The sequence below is a fragment of the Rhea americana genome, unplaced genomic scaffold, assembly GCF_003343005.1.
Source record: "Rhea americana isolate MKP2758 unplaced genomic scaffold, rheAme1 scaffold_53, whole genome shotgun sequence".
NCBI lineage: Eukaryota > Metazoa > Chordata > Aves > Rheiformes > Rheidae > Rhea > Rhea americana.
The window spans coordinates 4,918,385-4,934,651 of record NW_028186679.1 but is presented as its reverse complement, the minus strand read 5'-3'; the positions used below and the strand labels follow the sequence as shown (position 1 = coordinate 4,934,651).

The 16,267-nt window shown below is 36.0% G+C and overlaps 1 protein-coding gene across 2 annotated transcripts in view; it reads left to right on the top strand.

The window, feature by feature from the left end:
- MALRD1 (MAM and LDL receptor class A domain containing 1) overlaps positions 1-16,267 on the top strand; it is a 278,483-nt gene that overhangs the window by 30,900 nt on the left and 231,316 nt on the right. For both annotated transcript variants that reach the window (XM_085318263.1, XM_085318262.1), the window contains exons 9-11: positions 2,063-2,270; positions 12,231-12,377; positions 15,410-15,519. In XM_085318263.1, coding sequence (XP_085174389.1) covers positions 2,063-2,270; positions 12,231-12,377; positions 15,410-15,519 — 465 coding nt within the window. The remainder of the gene's footprint in view (positions 1-2,062; positions 2,271-12,230; positions 12,378-15,409; positions 15,520-16,267) is intronic.

The following is a 16,267-nucleotide window of genomic DNA, read 5'->3' as shown; positions in this document are numbered from 1 at the left end:
AAGCTCTGGTTATAGCTCAACAAAAACAGTCTGCCTGTTTACATCCTGGAGCTACTAGCTTTAACAACAAACAGGAAAATGTGTATGTGTCTCCCCATACTTTAGTTACAGTCTTCTGGGTCCATCTCAGCACATTGTAATACAAATACCATTAAGTGGGAGGGTGTGAATGAAGTACATGTGATTTCACTGGAATGACGTTAACCAGTAATTGTGGGAAAGAGTCTTCTCCTTGAATTTTCAGGTGGAGGGAAGAATGCAAATTTGTAACTATTTAGTCCTTTAATTTATAAAGTTCTATTTTAAGTAACTTTATATTTTTTCATAATTCCATAAATAAGCTAGATATTTGACTGTCTCAACTGTCAATTGAAAAAATAACCTCTGTGAAAAGACAAAAATTAAGCTTATTACATACATTGACATTTCTGATATATTAGAATGAATACATTTCAGCAAGGCAGTAGATTACGAGTACCTATTATAGCCCATCTCTCTGATTGCCCATAAGCAAAAGGGTAAATAAAGAACCAGATGTGTGTAATGTTATCTAGAGTAACTAAAAATAAATAAACAAAAGGGTACTGAAGGTTCCGTTAAAAATATCAAAATTGAGSTTTCTTGTACAAAGACCATACGGATCATTTGGGTTTAAGGAGGGAAGGATGCTGTCTTTAATTTACCTAGCTATGCAATATTTTCACTGCAGCATTCTCCCATTTGAGCTAGTAGAGAACTGATAACATTTGTCATTTTGAAGAAATTGTCACTAGTGGAAGACAGTGACATAGATCATTCTTATTTCTTAGAGAGGGAACATCTCTCAAGATTTCACTCCAACCTAATTTGCAGGCTTTGGGGAGTGTGTTAGTGCCTTCTGCTTTTGCCTTGAACCGTGTCTGTTCTAGTTTCCTTCTATTTTGTCTGAAACTCTTGTCCGGTTCCCCTTTCCTTTAGCTATATCTTTTCTCTCTTGCACAATTATTTTCTGAAATTCCTGTCTCCTCCCCTGACCTTATCCCTTCTGTCAAATACTACAGCTCTGTTTTTGATTTCTGCCTCTAAATCCTGCTCTTGTCTCTCAGTCCTCACTACCATTCCCATCTTCCTCTTCCCCGTGAATCTAAGCCTGCTTCCTCGTCTTCGCTACTTTAGCTCAGACAAAAGAAACCCGGAGCGTGCAAGTGGGATAACGTCCTTGCTTTCAGACCCAGAAATGCAGGGATCCACAATGGCAGGGAGCAAGATGTGTTCCTCCAAAACCCCACTGCTTTAAAACTACTCACGGAAAGTGGAGTCAGTGGAAGGGAACAGCGTGGGAAAGGGAAATGCTCCTTGAATCTCTAMGCCTATGTCAACAGTGGCCAAATAAGCAGGGTCAGGGCACAGGCCCAAGGACTGCATGGGATAACCCATATGATTAAAGTGCTGGCGCGGTCCCTCGGTTTTGACTTGAGGAAACTGGCCGTTTCCCAGAGAGTGCCTGGAGCAGTTCAAGGGGTAACAGCAGGCAGGGACCATTCCCAGCTGGTAGTCTGGATGCAGCCACCTTACCTTGTGAGATAACAGTGATTAGTTGCTGAGCTATGTTGTGCCAGTGGGTGCCCAGGGAGAGTCCTCAGACCATTTTATTCACCTGTATGAGCGTAACCTAAAATTTTTCTGTCAATTTCTGCAAAATGAGATAGAGACTTTGAAGTAGATTCAAGAAAATCTTCACAGGTTATTTATGCTGCTAAATTTCAGGTCCTTCCTCCAAAGCATAGAGCCATTGTAGCTTTTCAGTCAAATGGTTATGAGATTTGGTGGGGTTTTTTATGACAGTTGTTTGCTCAGCTTCACTCTTAGAACTTGTTGAACCATTTTAGTAGAAAATTTTCAATAAATTGAACCTGAGGTAGGCATACAAAATTTTAGCTTCCAATTTTAAATTTGGAATTATTTTAAGAACTTCATAATAGAAAACTCCCAGTGCATTCCCAGAGCTTTACTATTTTGTGGAACAAAAGATTGATTTCTTTGTGTTTGTTAATGCAAATATTTTAACTGTAACAATCCACAGCTTACGTTTAAAGGAGCAGTTCAGAGCAGAGCAGGTTTTATCTGTCTCCATAACATCCAGCTCATGGACACTGAGCCACCAGAGTTACCAGATTTCTGCTCCTCAGACAAATTCAGCTGCGCTGACGGCCAGGCTATCGAAAGAGGATCAGCCTGCGACTCCCACCCAGACTGTCCCGATGGAAGTGATGAGGCCCCAGCAGCTTGCTGTAAGTAAATCACATTGCTTTAGGAAGACATGGTGCTGAAGGGTGTTGTGAAAGTTAACCAGATGTATCCAAGAAATGGCTTGAAAATTTACAGATTATTCAGGCAGCCTTGTGCCTGCGCTTTAATGATGTACAGATTCGTGTTTATAGTACATTCTACTCTCATGCATTTTTCGTCTTTCCACTTCTTGCAATGTTTCTAGCCTTGGCAACATGTTTTGGATCCAAATATGGATTTTTAAGTGTCTGTAGAAACACACAGTTTTGAATATTTTTGGCTAAATATATTCATTACATATAATGTTCATAACCTATACTTCCCTAATTTTGAGAGAGACTGAAATCTGCCTTGGGATTTGTTGTTTGAATATTTGTATGATATATTTTCCTCATAAACTTGTTTTAAAGTAATGTTAATGTAGTGGCAGCTATAGTTCAGGAGCTGTATCTTTCTCATGTTATTTTTATTTGAAGGTTGCTCAGAAGCCATGTCTTCAACTGTGCAATGAACAGAAAAAAAATAATTAAATTACTGGAAGATGTCTGCGATACTTCTAAAGTATTTTAGAGCTCCACATGAAAGTCATTTTAGAGCTGCTGTAGTTCTAAAATGAATATTATATGACATATATTTGTATGTGCATTTGCCTGTGGCAGCAGCACTCTGAGCCTTAAATGTACGTTGCAGATAAAAGACGTGCACATACTTCAGATACTGGCAATGATATGCATTGCTGCTGGGAGATACAAATTAAAATTCTACATGCTCTCAATGCATGGAGGATGCTGATAATTTTTTAAAAAAATTCCTTGAGAAAACTTTAGGAACTCTCTGTGACTATGAGGTTTCTTTTTTTTTTTTTCTTTTTTTTTTTTTTTTTTTTTTTTTTTTTTTTTTTTTTTTTTAACCTTGCAGTCTGAACCTTTAATCTTCTCAATAACTTAAACAATTATGCAGGAGCCATCACTGAAACAGGTAATATGAGCAAACATTTAAACACCATTTTAAATAGAAAGATTTATCCTGTTTTAGCTCTGGGTGGGATCTAAACCAATTTTAACATCTGTAGGTTTTTCCTGTTTGAGATGTGTTTTTCATTTTCACAGGACTTGATTCTATGCTGCTAACTGTGTGTTTGCTGACAGGCATATGGAGAGCTCTCTTATATGTTTTAGGAAGAGGAATGGAGAGAAAGCGAACAGTATTTTATACATTGGATTTTATTTTTTAGTGATTTAGAGTTCCAGCTGAAAAAATAGTGATGAATATTGACCAAGAATCTAGAAGAATAATCTTGGGATTTTAAAAAGTGATGAAAATTAGTTGTCCTAGTCAAGGAGTAACTGTTGCTACACAAAGTGAAAATAAAAATAATCCTAAACACCTACAAGTAATTTTTTTGCTATTATATTTTGCACACAATCTATTACACTTTTTCATTTAATTTTCATTTCTGTACCTCAGACATTGAGGCACAGAACATTGACATAATGCAACTGAAAGAGAAGTGAGTAGCCCAGACGTGTACTCGGAATTATAGCGCAAAAACAAGAACTAGGGGGAACTCACTCTTGAGAACACTACTTCCTTCAAGCTCATGTGGAAGAGTCAAAAAAAAATGGAAAGTAGGCAGAAGAAAGATTGCAAAGGAAGAGTTAGAATAGCCTGAAGGTCCCAGAGCTGTGTTTTATGGCACCATCAAAATTAGGGTGTTGTGGCAAGAGTCCCAGTGTGTGCAAAACTCTCTTCAATTTTGCTGCTTAGCATTCCACTCTCTGCTGCTGCCTCTATGACTGACTTTGGTTTACTGTGTGTCGCTGATTCTCAACTGATTCCTAGTATATTTTAATGTAAAAAAAATCCCACACCTGACACACAGGGATTACGTGCTTCACTGTGTTGGAGGACTCTCAGACTAAAGATGCAGCACCTTGTTAGATCAGAGAACAGAGGTATGCCAGTCAACTCAAAACAGGGTGAAAACTTGCTTTTCTAAAATGTAAGTGACTCATAGAAGTACATATACTACTACGATGACTGCTGGCTGAGATAAAAAAAAAGGGGGGGAAATAACTATATTTAAAATAATAGTGATTGTTTTAAAAATTGGTCCATTTTAATGGCTGATACTGTTTTGGATACCTCGTAGACTCCTTTCCTGAAAAGATTATCCTAAGGGTGGAACTGGCTCTTCAGCAGTTTGGTCTGCTTAGAAAATTCATCTTTCTGACAGTTTCTGCAAGCAGAACAAGAGACCTGAAGTACAAACTGTTCTTTATTTGTGTCATTTGTTCAAGCTTTCCTCCCGCTATGTACATTTTCCTCATGAACTTGAAATTTTCCTCCATGATATTTTGAGTTCTTTTTCACATTAATTTCAAGTAAAAATTCCTGTCTGGTACARTAGTGCATATTTTTGCCTATATTCTTGAATGTGTTTTGGCATCTATCTTTGGACATATCCTCAGTAGTTTCCTTTGATGAAGTACTCTCATGATACAGAGCTGGCAGATCTCCATACTGAATGAAAGCACAGGCAGGCAGCTGTTACCTAGCAATGTGAAGGATCCTCCTGGTCTTTGAGGATTTTCTTTGCCTCATTAAAACAGGAGGGAAAAATAATGTTTTTCTTCATTCATGTTAACTTGACAGAAATGGTCCTATAAAAATGCAATTTATTACAAGAACAAATGGGTATGTTTCAGAATGCTTCTCTAACTTTCTGTTTATTCTCTCCACAMTTATGTGTGTATATAYATATATAAATTTAGCATATAAGAATTAAAAGTCTTTGAAAAATAAGGAACTTTTCTCGGAAATACTCACACATGTGCATAATTGCTTACTTGAGAAGTTCCATTGAAATCAATGGATCTAATGAAGTGAGTAGATTGTTAAATTAATGTTTTTACTATTAAATTCTGTTTTCATTACATCTTATTTGACATCACTTATCCGAGATCACTTCTAAATTTCTTAGTTCACAATGAAGGCTAATAAATGATCAAATCCTAGTTACTTTATTCAAAATGGAGAAAATGTTATATAGTTCCTAGATCATTTGAGGGATAAAGAAACTCTTTCATGCTGATGTTTCTTTTTTCCCACGTAACATAAAGGAACTTTTTCACTAAATGGCATGCCAAATGATGAAAATATCAAGCTTTATGCTTATTATTATTTATATGTAACACGCATAATACATATAAGCATTTCAAATGAATCACTATCTAGGATTTCTAGCCACTTGGCAAGGAATCTAGGAAGCACTTGCTGTTTTCAAGTGATATCATACTTGTAGTAGTTTTTCTGGAAATTACCTGCTCATCAGCATTCATGGAGGTGCAAAATGATTTTGGGGTGTGGCATCTTACAGCTGTTTCTGAAAGAACATCATCTTCCTCTTATTAAGTCTAATTAAAAGCTTCCTTAAAACACCAATGTTCAGTTTAACTCTTCTGTTCTGCTTCTTTACCTCCAATAATAGATCAGATATTTTTAGGCCTACCTAAGGTTTGTATTATTGAATAGAAAGTATGTTGAACCAAGGAAATTTGAATAACTTTAAAAATATGTTTTTTTTACTGCTGTATAGTGATTTGCAATTATAAATTCTTGAAAGTTTCTGCAATACATGAACAAATATATAGATCATTTTGTTATCATTCAAGTTTAAGTTACATTTTTCTTAGGCTGAGTCATTTGTTTTAGTACATGCTTACAAATTTGCTGTGAAGTACACACTAAATTTCTGGGATTGCCAGTATCCGTCCATCAGTCTTGTATGTACACATGGAGAAAAAGAAACTAACATCTATATTATTGTAATGGGCTTCTTCATTGCTGCTCAACATGGTGTAGCAGCACCTTTGTGTTTTACTCTCATGGTTTTAGCAAAGGTTGCTTTTTTCTTTTTCAATATTTGCTCACAGCCAGCATAGTAATACTAAGGTGGATTTCTTCAGAGAGTAAGAGCAGGTCAGCAAGATATCAACTTCCTTTAGGTTTCGTGAAACATTTACTAAAATACATGCACTTTAAAAGATCTTAAACTATGTTTTGTTAATTCAACCATAGCTTAGTTGTTCGAAAGGTAGAAGATTATCAGTTTCATAATACAGAAAACTTTCAGGTACGGAATTCCAGTCTCTCTCTTAAGGAGTCAATTTTATTTTGATGGAATGAAACAACATCTTGGAGGTTTTCTGGAGGACCTGTTGATTCACGTATGGTTATTCTCTGCAGATCCGGTGCTGACATGAGATTTTCTTAAAACTAAGTCTCTCAACCCTAGGGAATGCAAGTGAGTCGTTCCAGAAGGGGATGAGGTTAGCTCACCTAAGACATCAGGGTCCTATGAGATATCTGTCTAGTGTCTTGTGACATAAAGAAATTCAGGCTTGCTGGCCTGGGGCCATCTTTCTGCATAAATCCATTACTTTAAGGTAAATAATAATCTATTAATGAAAAAATTAATCTTAACAAACTGTGAGGGAATGTGTAGCAATAGTGAGTATAAAGGTATACATATAACACTTCCATTTCTCAGAATATTAAGCTTCAGCTGGAAATGCTGAAATATTAACAACAAAGTAATCACATTGTAGTGCTTTGATGATCACTAATGTTTTGTACTCAAAATTTCACGAGAACTTGGGTGCTTCCATCACAAGGGCAGCATCCCAATTAATTCAGTTCCAGGACTCAGAGAAGCACAAACCTGATGGAGAAAAGAGCTATGTGTCTTCAGTTGTGTTCACTTGATCAAGCTGTCAGAGTAGAACTAAAAAGCATCATGTTAGCAAAGTTGAAGCAACGTTAATTGGCTGGTAACTCAGCTGAGCTGACAGTACTGCTCTGTTTTTCTGCATAAGGAGCAAGGGGAGCTGTATAGGTAGAATGAGGTAGAAAGAAAGCATTTCCTGCTAACCTCCAAGTGCTCTTGGAGTATATGCTTTGTTTGCTAGTTATTTAAGAAAATGTGGCAAATTGGTTCACATTGATGATTTATGGTTTTATCGAACACTTATTTCTTGAAATTAAAGTGGAAGAGTTTGGAGAATGTTTTTCTCCTGGTTAGATCCCACTGTCATTGTTTGCAGAACTGGTATAATAATTTAATGCTTGACTAGCTGAGAAATGTTAATACACCTACAAAAAAAAAMCAGGTTATATTTCAAATTAGGTTTGTTACTAAAAGGAAAGCAAGTGGTTGTCTGTCTTTTAATTTCCTTTCTCTTTTGCTGAAATGCAAATAGGTGCATGTCAAAATGCATGAGGATTCACTAGTTTTGCTTTCAGAACGTGGAACATCTTTCTGCAGTTTGAATCGTGTGAAATTGTCGCAGAAAGGAAATAACATAAACTGTGATGGTAAGGGATTCAATTGGAAGGAACATAATATACCCAGAATATACTTTCCCATCTGTTTAACTTACATAACTGAAGTACAGCTCCTCAGAAAATATAAATTATCACTTATTTTCCAGCAATTGTCGATGATGCATTCCCTATAATTTCCTGAAGGCCCAAATAAAAATATTGCAAAGGGCTATTTATAATGAAAATTATGCAGTGTTATGACAGGAAAGGAGTTTATTAATGTTTAGGCAGTGAAAAGATATGCTGAGAAATTGTCTCACTTGGATTTGAGTGTCAAATTAAGTGTAGATTTTTTTTTTTTTTTAATCTTGATTAAGCATTTGCAAGTACCTCTTAGCTTTTAGGATCAAGAAAGGATAAAATTAAAGTGAAGCTATTAACTCAGGCAATTGGGTTTCACTTGCATTTACAGTCTAGCTGTTTCCTAACATTAATATTTTATTAAATTTTTGTTTATTAACATGAAGTATTTCATTTCCATATACATTTCCATAAACTGCTTACGGTAGAGCAGATGGAACTGGTAAATGTCTTTGCTCAGTTTTTCTGCATGATGATTGTATGTTTCTATAGAATTTGTCATTTTAAAAATGCAAGTGCAGTGAAAAAGAAAAAAAAAAGTACCATCTAAAATTTGTTGTTGGCATGATTGCATATACTTAACTAGAGCTGGAATTTGTTTTCTTCAGAAAACAACACCATGAGTGTTTTTTGTGCCTTTATAGTTGTATTTAGGCTTGATTAGGGATATAAAAAGTGATTGAGTTAAATAATTTGATTTAAGATTGTGTCTTTTTGTGTGTGCATTATCCAATGCATGTGTCTTCAAACAAATAGACCATGTTTATACATTTCCTTCTAAATCTGAAGCGTTAGAAAAATCTGGCTTAGTATTATCCCAGGAAGAAGAAAAGGAGCAGGATTTGTTGGATGAAGAACCCCGCATTTGATGACATGACAGGAACTTACTGTCTTCTTTCCTACTGAGTTGAGGAGCAAAGCAAAAAGAATGCATATTAACATTTTTGTTTTAAATGAAGAATTATCCCAAGAATATACCAATGTATATTAAAGCTTTATTGCCTTAACAAACAGCAGGTTTCAAAGTCTGGATATCTGCTCAGTGAAAAGGGGAAGAATAAAAACATTTAAAAGTATTTTTATAGTTTTGAAAAGCATTAATTTTACAAAAGCAAGATACTATAACTTCACTGATACTTATGATTTCAACTGAAAGTGAATTTTTGTTAAGATTTCCAAAGACTTATACAAAAGCCAGCTGCAGGCAAATTTGAAGTTTTCTGTGCAAAGCATGAACTCTTTACAATTTAGCCATTAAAGTTGTAATTTTTGCTATAAAACGTGGAATACCTTTTTACAGTCTGATGTCAGTAAAATCTTCATGTTGATTTTCCTTCTAGCTTTTAATCTGAAACAATGGATCCAAGGAACTTTGTACATACGTACATATGTACATATATACATATACATACACATATATATATAAAGCTTGAGAAAGTTACCTACAAAATGAACTTGCAGCTGAATATTTCAATTTTAAGTGATGTTTAAACTCAAATGAAAACATGAGAGTTCATAAGAAATTGCTAGCTCTGTCTACAGTTTATAATAATGGCTACGCACTCTATCAGCATAATGTATCTTTTTTGGTATTCTGTTCCTATTCTGTTCTGTCTTTTTTGAGTGTTGTGGGGCAATTGCTTGCCATTTGACAACCAGGGAGTACCTTTTATTGGAGAGAAAATAATGTGCAAGGCTAAAATCAAAGATACTTGACAACAATAGATCTTTTGATGTTTTGGAAAGAAATGAAGAACAGTATCATTAAAAAGCTCCCACTATAGCAAATTCTAAGTATATCTATGTATTTTATTCAGGAGTTACCTAATTTACTATCCCTAACATAATATAATTATAAATRTTAGTGCAGACATGTTTCAAGCCTTTCTCTCCCTCACCCTTGAATTAGATAAAAGTAAAGTGAATCTTTAGGCTTCATCTTGCACCTTTCAGTAATCTGACAAGGAAGCCATAATGTGTATCTCTAAAGACTAGAGGTTCAATGAATATTTTAGATCAGTGAAGGGCACAGATAGCTAAGATCATGAATGAAGTCCATTCATGGTACGTGATTCTCAGGTTTCACCCTTATTGTTAATCCAGAGCAGTTTTCCTGCAAAGCTCTTTGGTGGTTTCAGTAACAAAAATTTTGATAGTCTCAATTATAGTGGGATATTTTCATTATAATTTCAGGCTTCAGCAGCATGGAACAAATACTTCACAGTTCACTTGAGAACCAACCCACAGCTTAGGCATGTTCTCAAAAACTAACTACTCTTCAGAGTAAGAAATTCTATATATCAAATTGGAACCATATTTTCAGTTGTCATCATCTCCACAGAGACGAAGGGAGCCTTGCACAAGACTTTTTGCAGTAAGCCAGTGTTGTGGGAGTCATTGTCTCAATGTGCTGAGGACAAAGTTCTCCATCTTTATGTTCTTTGGACTCTGTTACGTGAGCATAGGATGTCAGTGCCTGTATATGATCATAAAGTATTCATATCTACGCATGATATCATTCAAATGAGCTAGTTTTCATTGTTAGGTGACAAAAGTAGGGATGATGTTAACCTAGTGCTTTTATGTAAAAAAAAAAATCGGGAGCCATCTCCCGGCAAAATAATAACAACGAAAAATCATACTATTGGCTGTCAATGTGAAAGATGGATGTTCTATCACACTTCCCCTTTCCCGTTGACTGGCAAGAACAGTGATGTGCGTTGGTTTTTAGCACATCCTTGCTGCTTTGCCCACTTTGTTAGTACATAATATTATTAAATACAGTTAAATTGGTCAGCTGTTCACTATGATCTAGTGCAAAACTGTTAATGTGGCACTGAGCCAGATTAAATGACAACAGATCTGATGTCATCGGCATGTGAAACGTGCTGTTATTCATATGATCATAATGACTTTTCTGTAGGTTCTAAGTATATGCATTGAAAAGAGAGAGAGAGAGAGAGAGAGAAACCCACTGTAAGGTATATTATCAGTCTATAAAATATGAACTAACGGTTAGTGCCATCTTGATTTCTCTTTCAGATTTAAACAGTTATATTTATTTTGGTCTGAGTTTTCCTCCTAAGAACTGGCTTTTGATGCCTTAGTGTGTAAGTTCCTTATATCTGTGTTGTCACTTATTGATGTCTTTTTGGATATTACCATGTAGTCTCTTCAGTTAGCTTCTTAGGTAGAAGATCTTTGGCAGGGTTTGAGGAGGCCAGAGGAAAGAGGTGTTTAAGCAAAGAATGTTTGCTTTTTTGAGTCACACTGGTCATATAAAGACTGCTTAGCCAAGCACAGTGCCCAGAGATTGTATTTAATTAGCATACAGCACAACAGCTTAGACTTAGATGTCAGTTTGCATATTCTACCTTAACATATTATCAATTGAAGTCTGCTTAACAAGATATCTTGCCAAAAGCCACAGCATTCTGTAATTAAATAAGTTAAATAAATKTAATGTTTAACTAATATACTGCACTAAATAGGAAAAAGCATACTCCATCGGATTTTAATGTTATGTAGTGAATCTAGTTAAGAGATACTGATATAGTAATTTATTTCATACCTTGGGATTTAATGGCTCGAATAACCTCTTTATAACAGGAAGAACATTGTTTCAGGACATAACTACCGTGGTTCTTCAGCAAAGCTGTATTTCATTTTGTATTTGTAAAATCTGAAAATTGCAGTAATAAATATAAGCACGTCTGAGGCTGATATAATGGGATAAATGTGCCATGAAGTCTAGAGACTGCCATGCACAGTTCCAGAGTAATTTTTACAATTGTAGTAAGTGACCCAAAGAATTAAGTACAGAATATTTTGAAGCTGTTCTGGACTAGGGAATGAAACTCTTGCAGTTTGTAATATTTTATTATCAAAATAGTTAWTTTAATTCTAGAAATGAAATAGAACGTGAACGTGTTATACAATTTATGTGGATCTAATCTATATCAACTGAGAAAATTTGTTTGCAGTAGAGTAGCATTTTACATGGCAACAAAAATTTCCAGCAGACCTAAGTAAATAATAAATTTAAATCCCATTTTCAAAATAACTTAACCATAAGCTTATTTCATCTTTATTTTCAAGGTGTTTAAAGTACTAGATACATTTGAATTTTTACTCTACCTTTGTGATCAACTTCCCAGTAAAGTTCATCTTTTAAAAGTATATAACTTCAAATTCATAATTTATTGGGAGGCTATCTATACGTCTCATCTTTATTTAGACTATAGCTAGTTATTTTACAGGTGGATTCTTTTACTGTTCTGAATTCAATGATTAAGAATGGAAAGACCTTCCTGATCTATTATGTATATTTTAAAACTTTTTTCCTAGCTGAACAATATAGATTTCAGTAAAAAATATCAGTGATTCTTCGATAAAACTCCTTTTACATCCAAATATAAGATGTCAATAGTTTTGGCATTAAATTGTTGCATCAAACTCAACATAATGATCTCTTATTGTTGTTTTTCTCACAATAGCTAATTATACTATGTGCAATTTTGAGACTGACTTCTGTGGATGGAAGCCACTAAGTACGGCTGATGCTCAGTGGAATATAACGAAAGCAGAGGCTCCCCTTGACACAGGACTCCCTGACAGAGATCATACAACTAATGCTGAACATGGTGAGATTTTTTTTTTTGATTATTTTTCTCCTTCTATGATGAGTGTTCATACTTGTAGAAAGATATCACACTGATGAATTTAGATTAAAAATACATACTACATAATATATAACATAATTACCATAATATAGAGAGCTTGTCTTTCAGCCTTGCTATTTCTTAGATTTCATCTTTGTTATTTGGTTACTGTGTCTTAGCARCCATCACTTTTTGTTAGGACATCAGTGAGGTTTGAGATTTGATGCTGCTTTCAGTTTTTTCAGATACTACCCATTGAACTGACATAGCCAGATTTGCGTATACAATAAACATCTTTGTATCACTCGTAAGCCATTCTTGAAAATATAACTGGATGAAATTTTCACTGCAGGTTTTTGTAGAGTGCAAATAAATTTTTCAGTTCTGTCCAGGACAAATAGAGCAAGTGTAATATCCTTTAAACAGTTATTTCACCATGAGTTCATAATTGCTATAAAATACATTCAACTGAAAAAAGATGATCCCAACAGATGACTGGTTTAAAGTTTTTTTCAAAAGGAAAATGATATTATGGTGTGCTACATAACACTGAAACTGCCTAGCATGTTTATCATTGCCAAATAATATTGGCAAATATTCTATGAGTTTAATTTATTAAAATGTATTTATTATGCTTCAAGAGCAGAAGATTGTTTTAAAATTTGAGTTACAGTCCGATATCCCTTTGAGTAGGACAAGGATCGGAACAAGAATTTTAAAAATTTTAATATATTATGTCACAAACAGAACTCATATGCTCGCATTCARGGAAGGTGAAATATAACCATTTCACCACAAACATTCAAAGGTAAAGGAATTCCAAGACTAAAATTTGCCTGAGCAAACATAGAGGAGTTTGAGCATGTGTACACATGCTATATCTTAAATAYAACTGCATGATCATACACCCCCTTATCCACTGGTCTCGAAGCAGCGAAGTACACCAAAGAGATGCTGCTCTGAGTACTTATTTGATATTTCATTTTATTGTCACTCTAGAGTGAAAGGCATGGGTCTGCCTTACTGTATCCTCTTCAAACTGCATTCCTTTCCAACTACGTTCCCTTAGTAGAGAAGTAACAACTTTCAAATACTTACAGCTCTGGAGAAGGGCCCTACGATACATCTTTCCCACATTGATTATTCTAGGTCCTAAAGAAGTCCTAAAGGCTACCTGAAGAATCACTTGCTATGCTTACTAAAAAGCGTGTTAACTTAGCACAGGCTGACCTATATGCTTCTGCACTTAAGTTGCTTTGGTACCTGAAGCAGCTAATTTTGAATTAGATTCATATCTCTGTACATACAAAGTTGTAGGCTGCAGGTTGAAGCATCTGCCTCAAGCAGATCTGTAAACTACTGTACAATGCAGCCCTCCCAGTCCTAGTAATGAAGCCTCCCCACATAATTTGGTTCAAAAGTCTTTGAGTAACATCTGTTACTGTGCTCTGTGTAAACCACATCACAGCTTTTAAATCCTGTACATGCTAGTTATTCTCTTTACAGAATGGGAATGAGGTTCTTTTAGCAAGTTTTTGCTAACATTAAATCAGGGATACTGTTCTTTAGATTGCAGTAGTTGCTTGTAATACTGCAGAGTGTTCATATCTCTTCTCTCCTGGAGAGGACAGCTGCAAAATCTGAATAATGAAGATCTTAACAAAGCTGTTGTAGAGCTTCGACTGCAAATCAAGAGTGCCTCCTTTGAAGTACCCTTGTATGCCAACGACAGGAGCTGCCCTTGCATTGCAGAGTGCAGCATGCCTGTTTGTACAAGAAGCTGTAATGGTCACCTCTTTCTGCCAGTCTTGGAAAATCTGTGTAATTATTCACTCAGGGCTGGACCTAATCTTCTGCTTCATTATCTGTCTATGGGAAATAAATGACTAAGGAGTATGGCTGTGGCAGCACAATAGCTGATTTTCCAAGATGTGAGGCAATAAGCGTAATATCAATGTGCAAATAAGACTGAGCCTTTAGTGTTATTTTGCATAGAGTTTCATGAAAAAATCTCWGTATTCAGTGAAGACAGCACTGACGGTATTCAAAATATGCTGCTTTATGGCCCCTTGAAGATGCTTATCCTTTCCTACCTTTGTCTGAAGCACATCTGCTGTAGTTCAAATCCAAAGGCAGTTTGTTTGCCAGAGTTCAGATTAGATCTTTAATTAAGCTTTCATCTCCACTAGCACAGACAACAATGTCAAGTCCGCCGACCTCATGAGAAAATACAGCTTTTTCTACTGCCTCCCATTATTTGCAACATTGTTGGCATGCTTAAAATCAATTGTGCTATGCTAAGAGTGAATACTGTACCTTAAAGGAAATTAATTTTAATTCCAAATTCTACTTGTAATGTTGTTTAAGCCAATTAGAGTGTATCTATTAGGAATACCAACTGAGGTCTGTGTTGTTTGACCTGGGCACTCTGTGTTCCAGCTCCAACCATGACTGCACTGGGAGCGGAGAGGCAGGGAACGTGGAGGGGATGGAGGACTGAGGTCTTAAGGCTTTTACCTAAAGAGGGCGGATGAAAGAATGCATCCAGTGGAATGCATTCTTCACAGTGAAGCCCTTGTAGAAGCAGTATTTGAACTTGTTTTTCAGTGGTCTSTATTCATTTCCTCAACTTTAAGTGCTCACAGGCACCATGAGAGGATACCCTCATTATCCAAGTTGCTGAGCTACTGTTTTTTCCTTCCCCTTCTTTCTTTTCTGTGGACTCGTGTCTGCTCCTGTGTGGAGCATGTTAATTTTAGTGGGGAGGAACAGCAGGAGCATTTAGCAGCTCTTGTTTCGTCTTTTATCTATCTAGATACTGGTTGTCACTGTCTATTACAGCATCTGCCTAGAGAGGATGAACTGAACCTACTGAGGCTGCATTGAAAGGGRTGCAGCTCCATACGTTTAGGTGTGTGAATGAGGTCCATGTGCCCGCGGCAGCCTTAAAGGGAGAGTTAATTTTCTCAGGTGGCTGTTTGCCGTTGGACATATTTCTCTGAATTTGTTTACAGGAGCATACATTTACTTTGATGGATCACAGCAGAGGAACACCGAGGTGGCCTTGTCTCGCCTGGGGAGCCCTTTCCTCGTCAAACTGTCCCCTGGACTTTCCTGCTGCCAGGTAACTGTTTGATACTAACTGTCCTTATTTTTGTAATTTACCAGTCACCTGAGGTCCATATATGGTGTTCTTCTTGCTATAAGAGTTGTTTACAGAAAAACTGGATCTGTTTCCGTAATGGTGGAAAGAATTACAGACTGACTCTGGGAGGAGGGAAGTGCAGCAGGCTTTTTACTGCATTATGTTTGTATCTAATTATTATTCAATTTAAATCATCCCAAAGTAACTCAGCATTTAAGACTATACTTATTTTTTTGTATGCTGGGAAAAACATGGCTGAACAATATTAGGGCCACGTGCACTTGCAGTCAAATCAGCCTGACTTACGAGCAAGAGCGGGCAAAGAACCACTCTGTCGTCTGTAAGCAGGAAATACTTTTGCCTCAAACATCTGTAACAGTAGGTCTGTTGTTTGAAGTTATTACACAGATTAGCCATGCTCTAGTGACTGGAGAGAATTACCTAGCATGCTCCTAACACATAGTAAGTTTTAATCGATGGTTTGTGGAGGTTGTTCTTTTTTAAAAAATCTGATCAATGCGGTGCTCAAGAGTTTACCTCGAAGTGTTTTTCTGTGAAATGTGGGCTCTGCAGAGGAACGCAAGAGTAGCAGGATGGTGGTTGACCTAACAAACTAGAAAGCTACCAGAGAGAAGCAGATCAAGGAGTGCTAAGCAGTAGAAAAGCCTTAGATGAAAAACAGCAATACTATTGTTTGGCTAATGTTGGAAATTTCAGTAAAATTCGT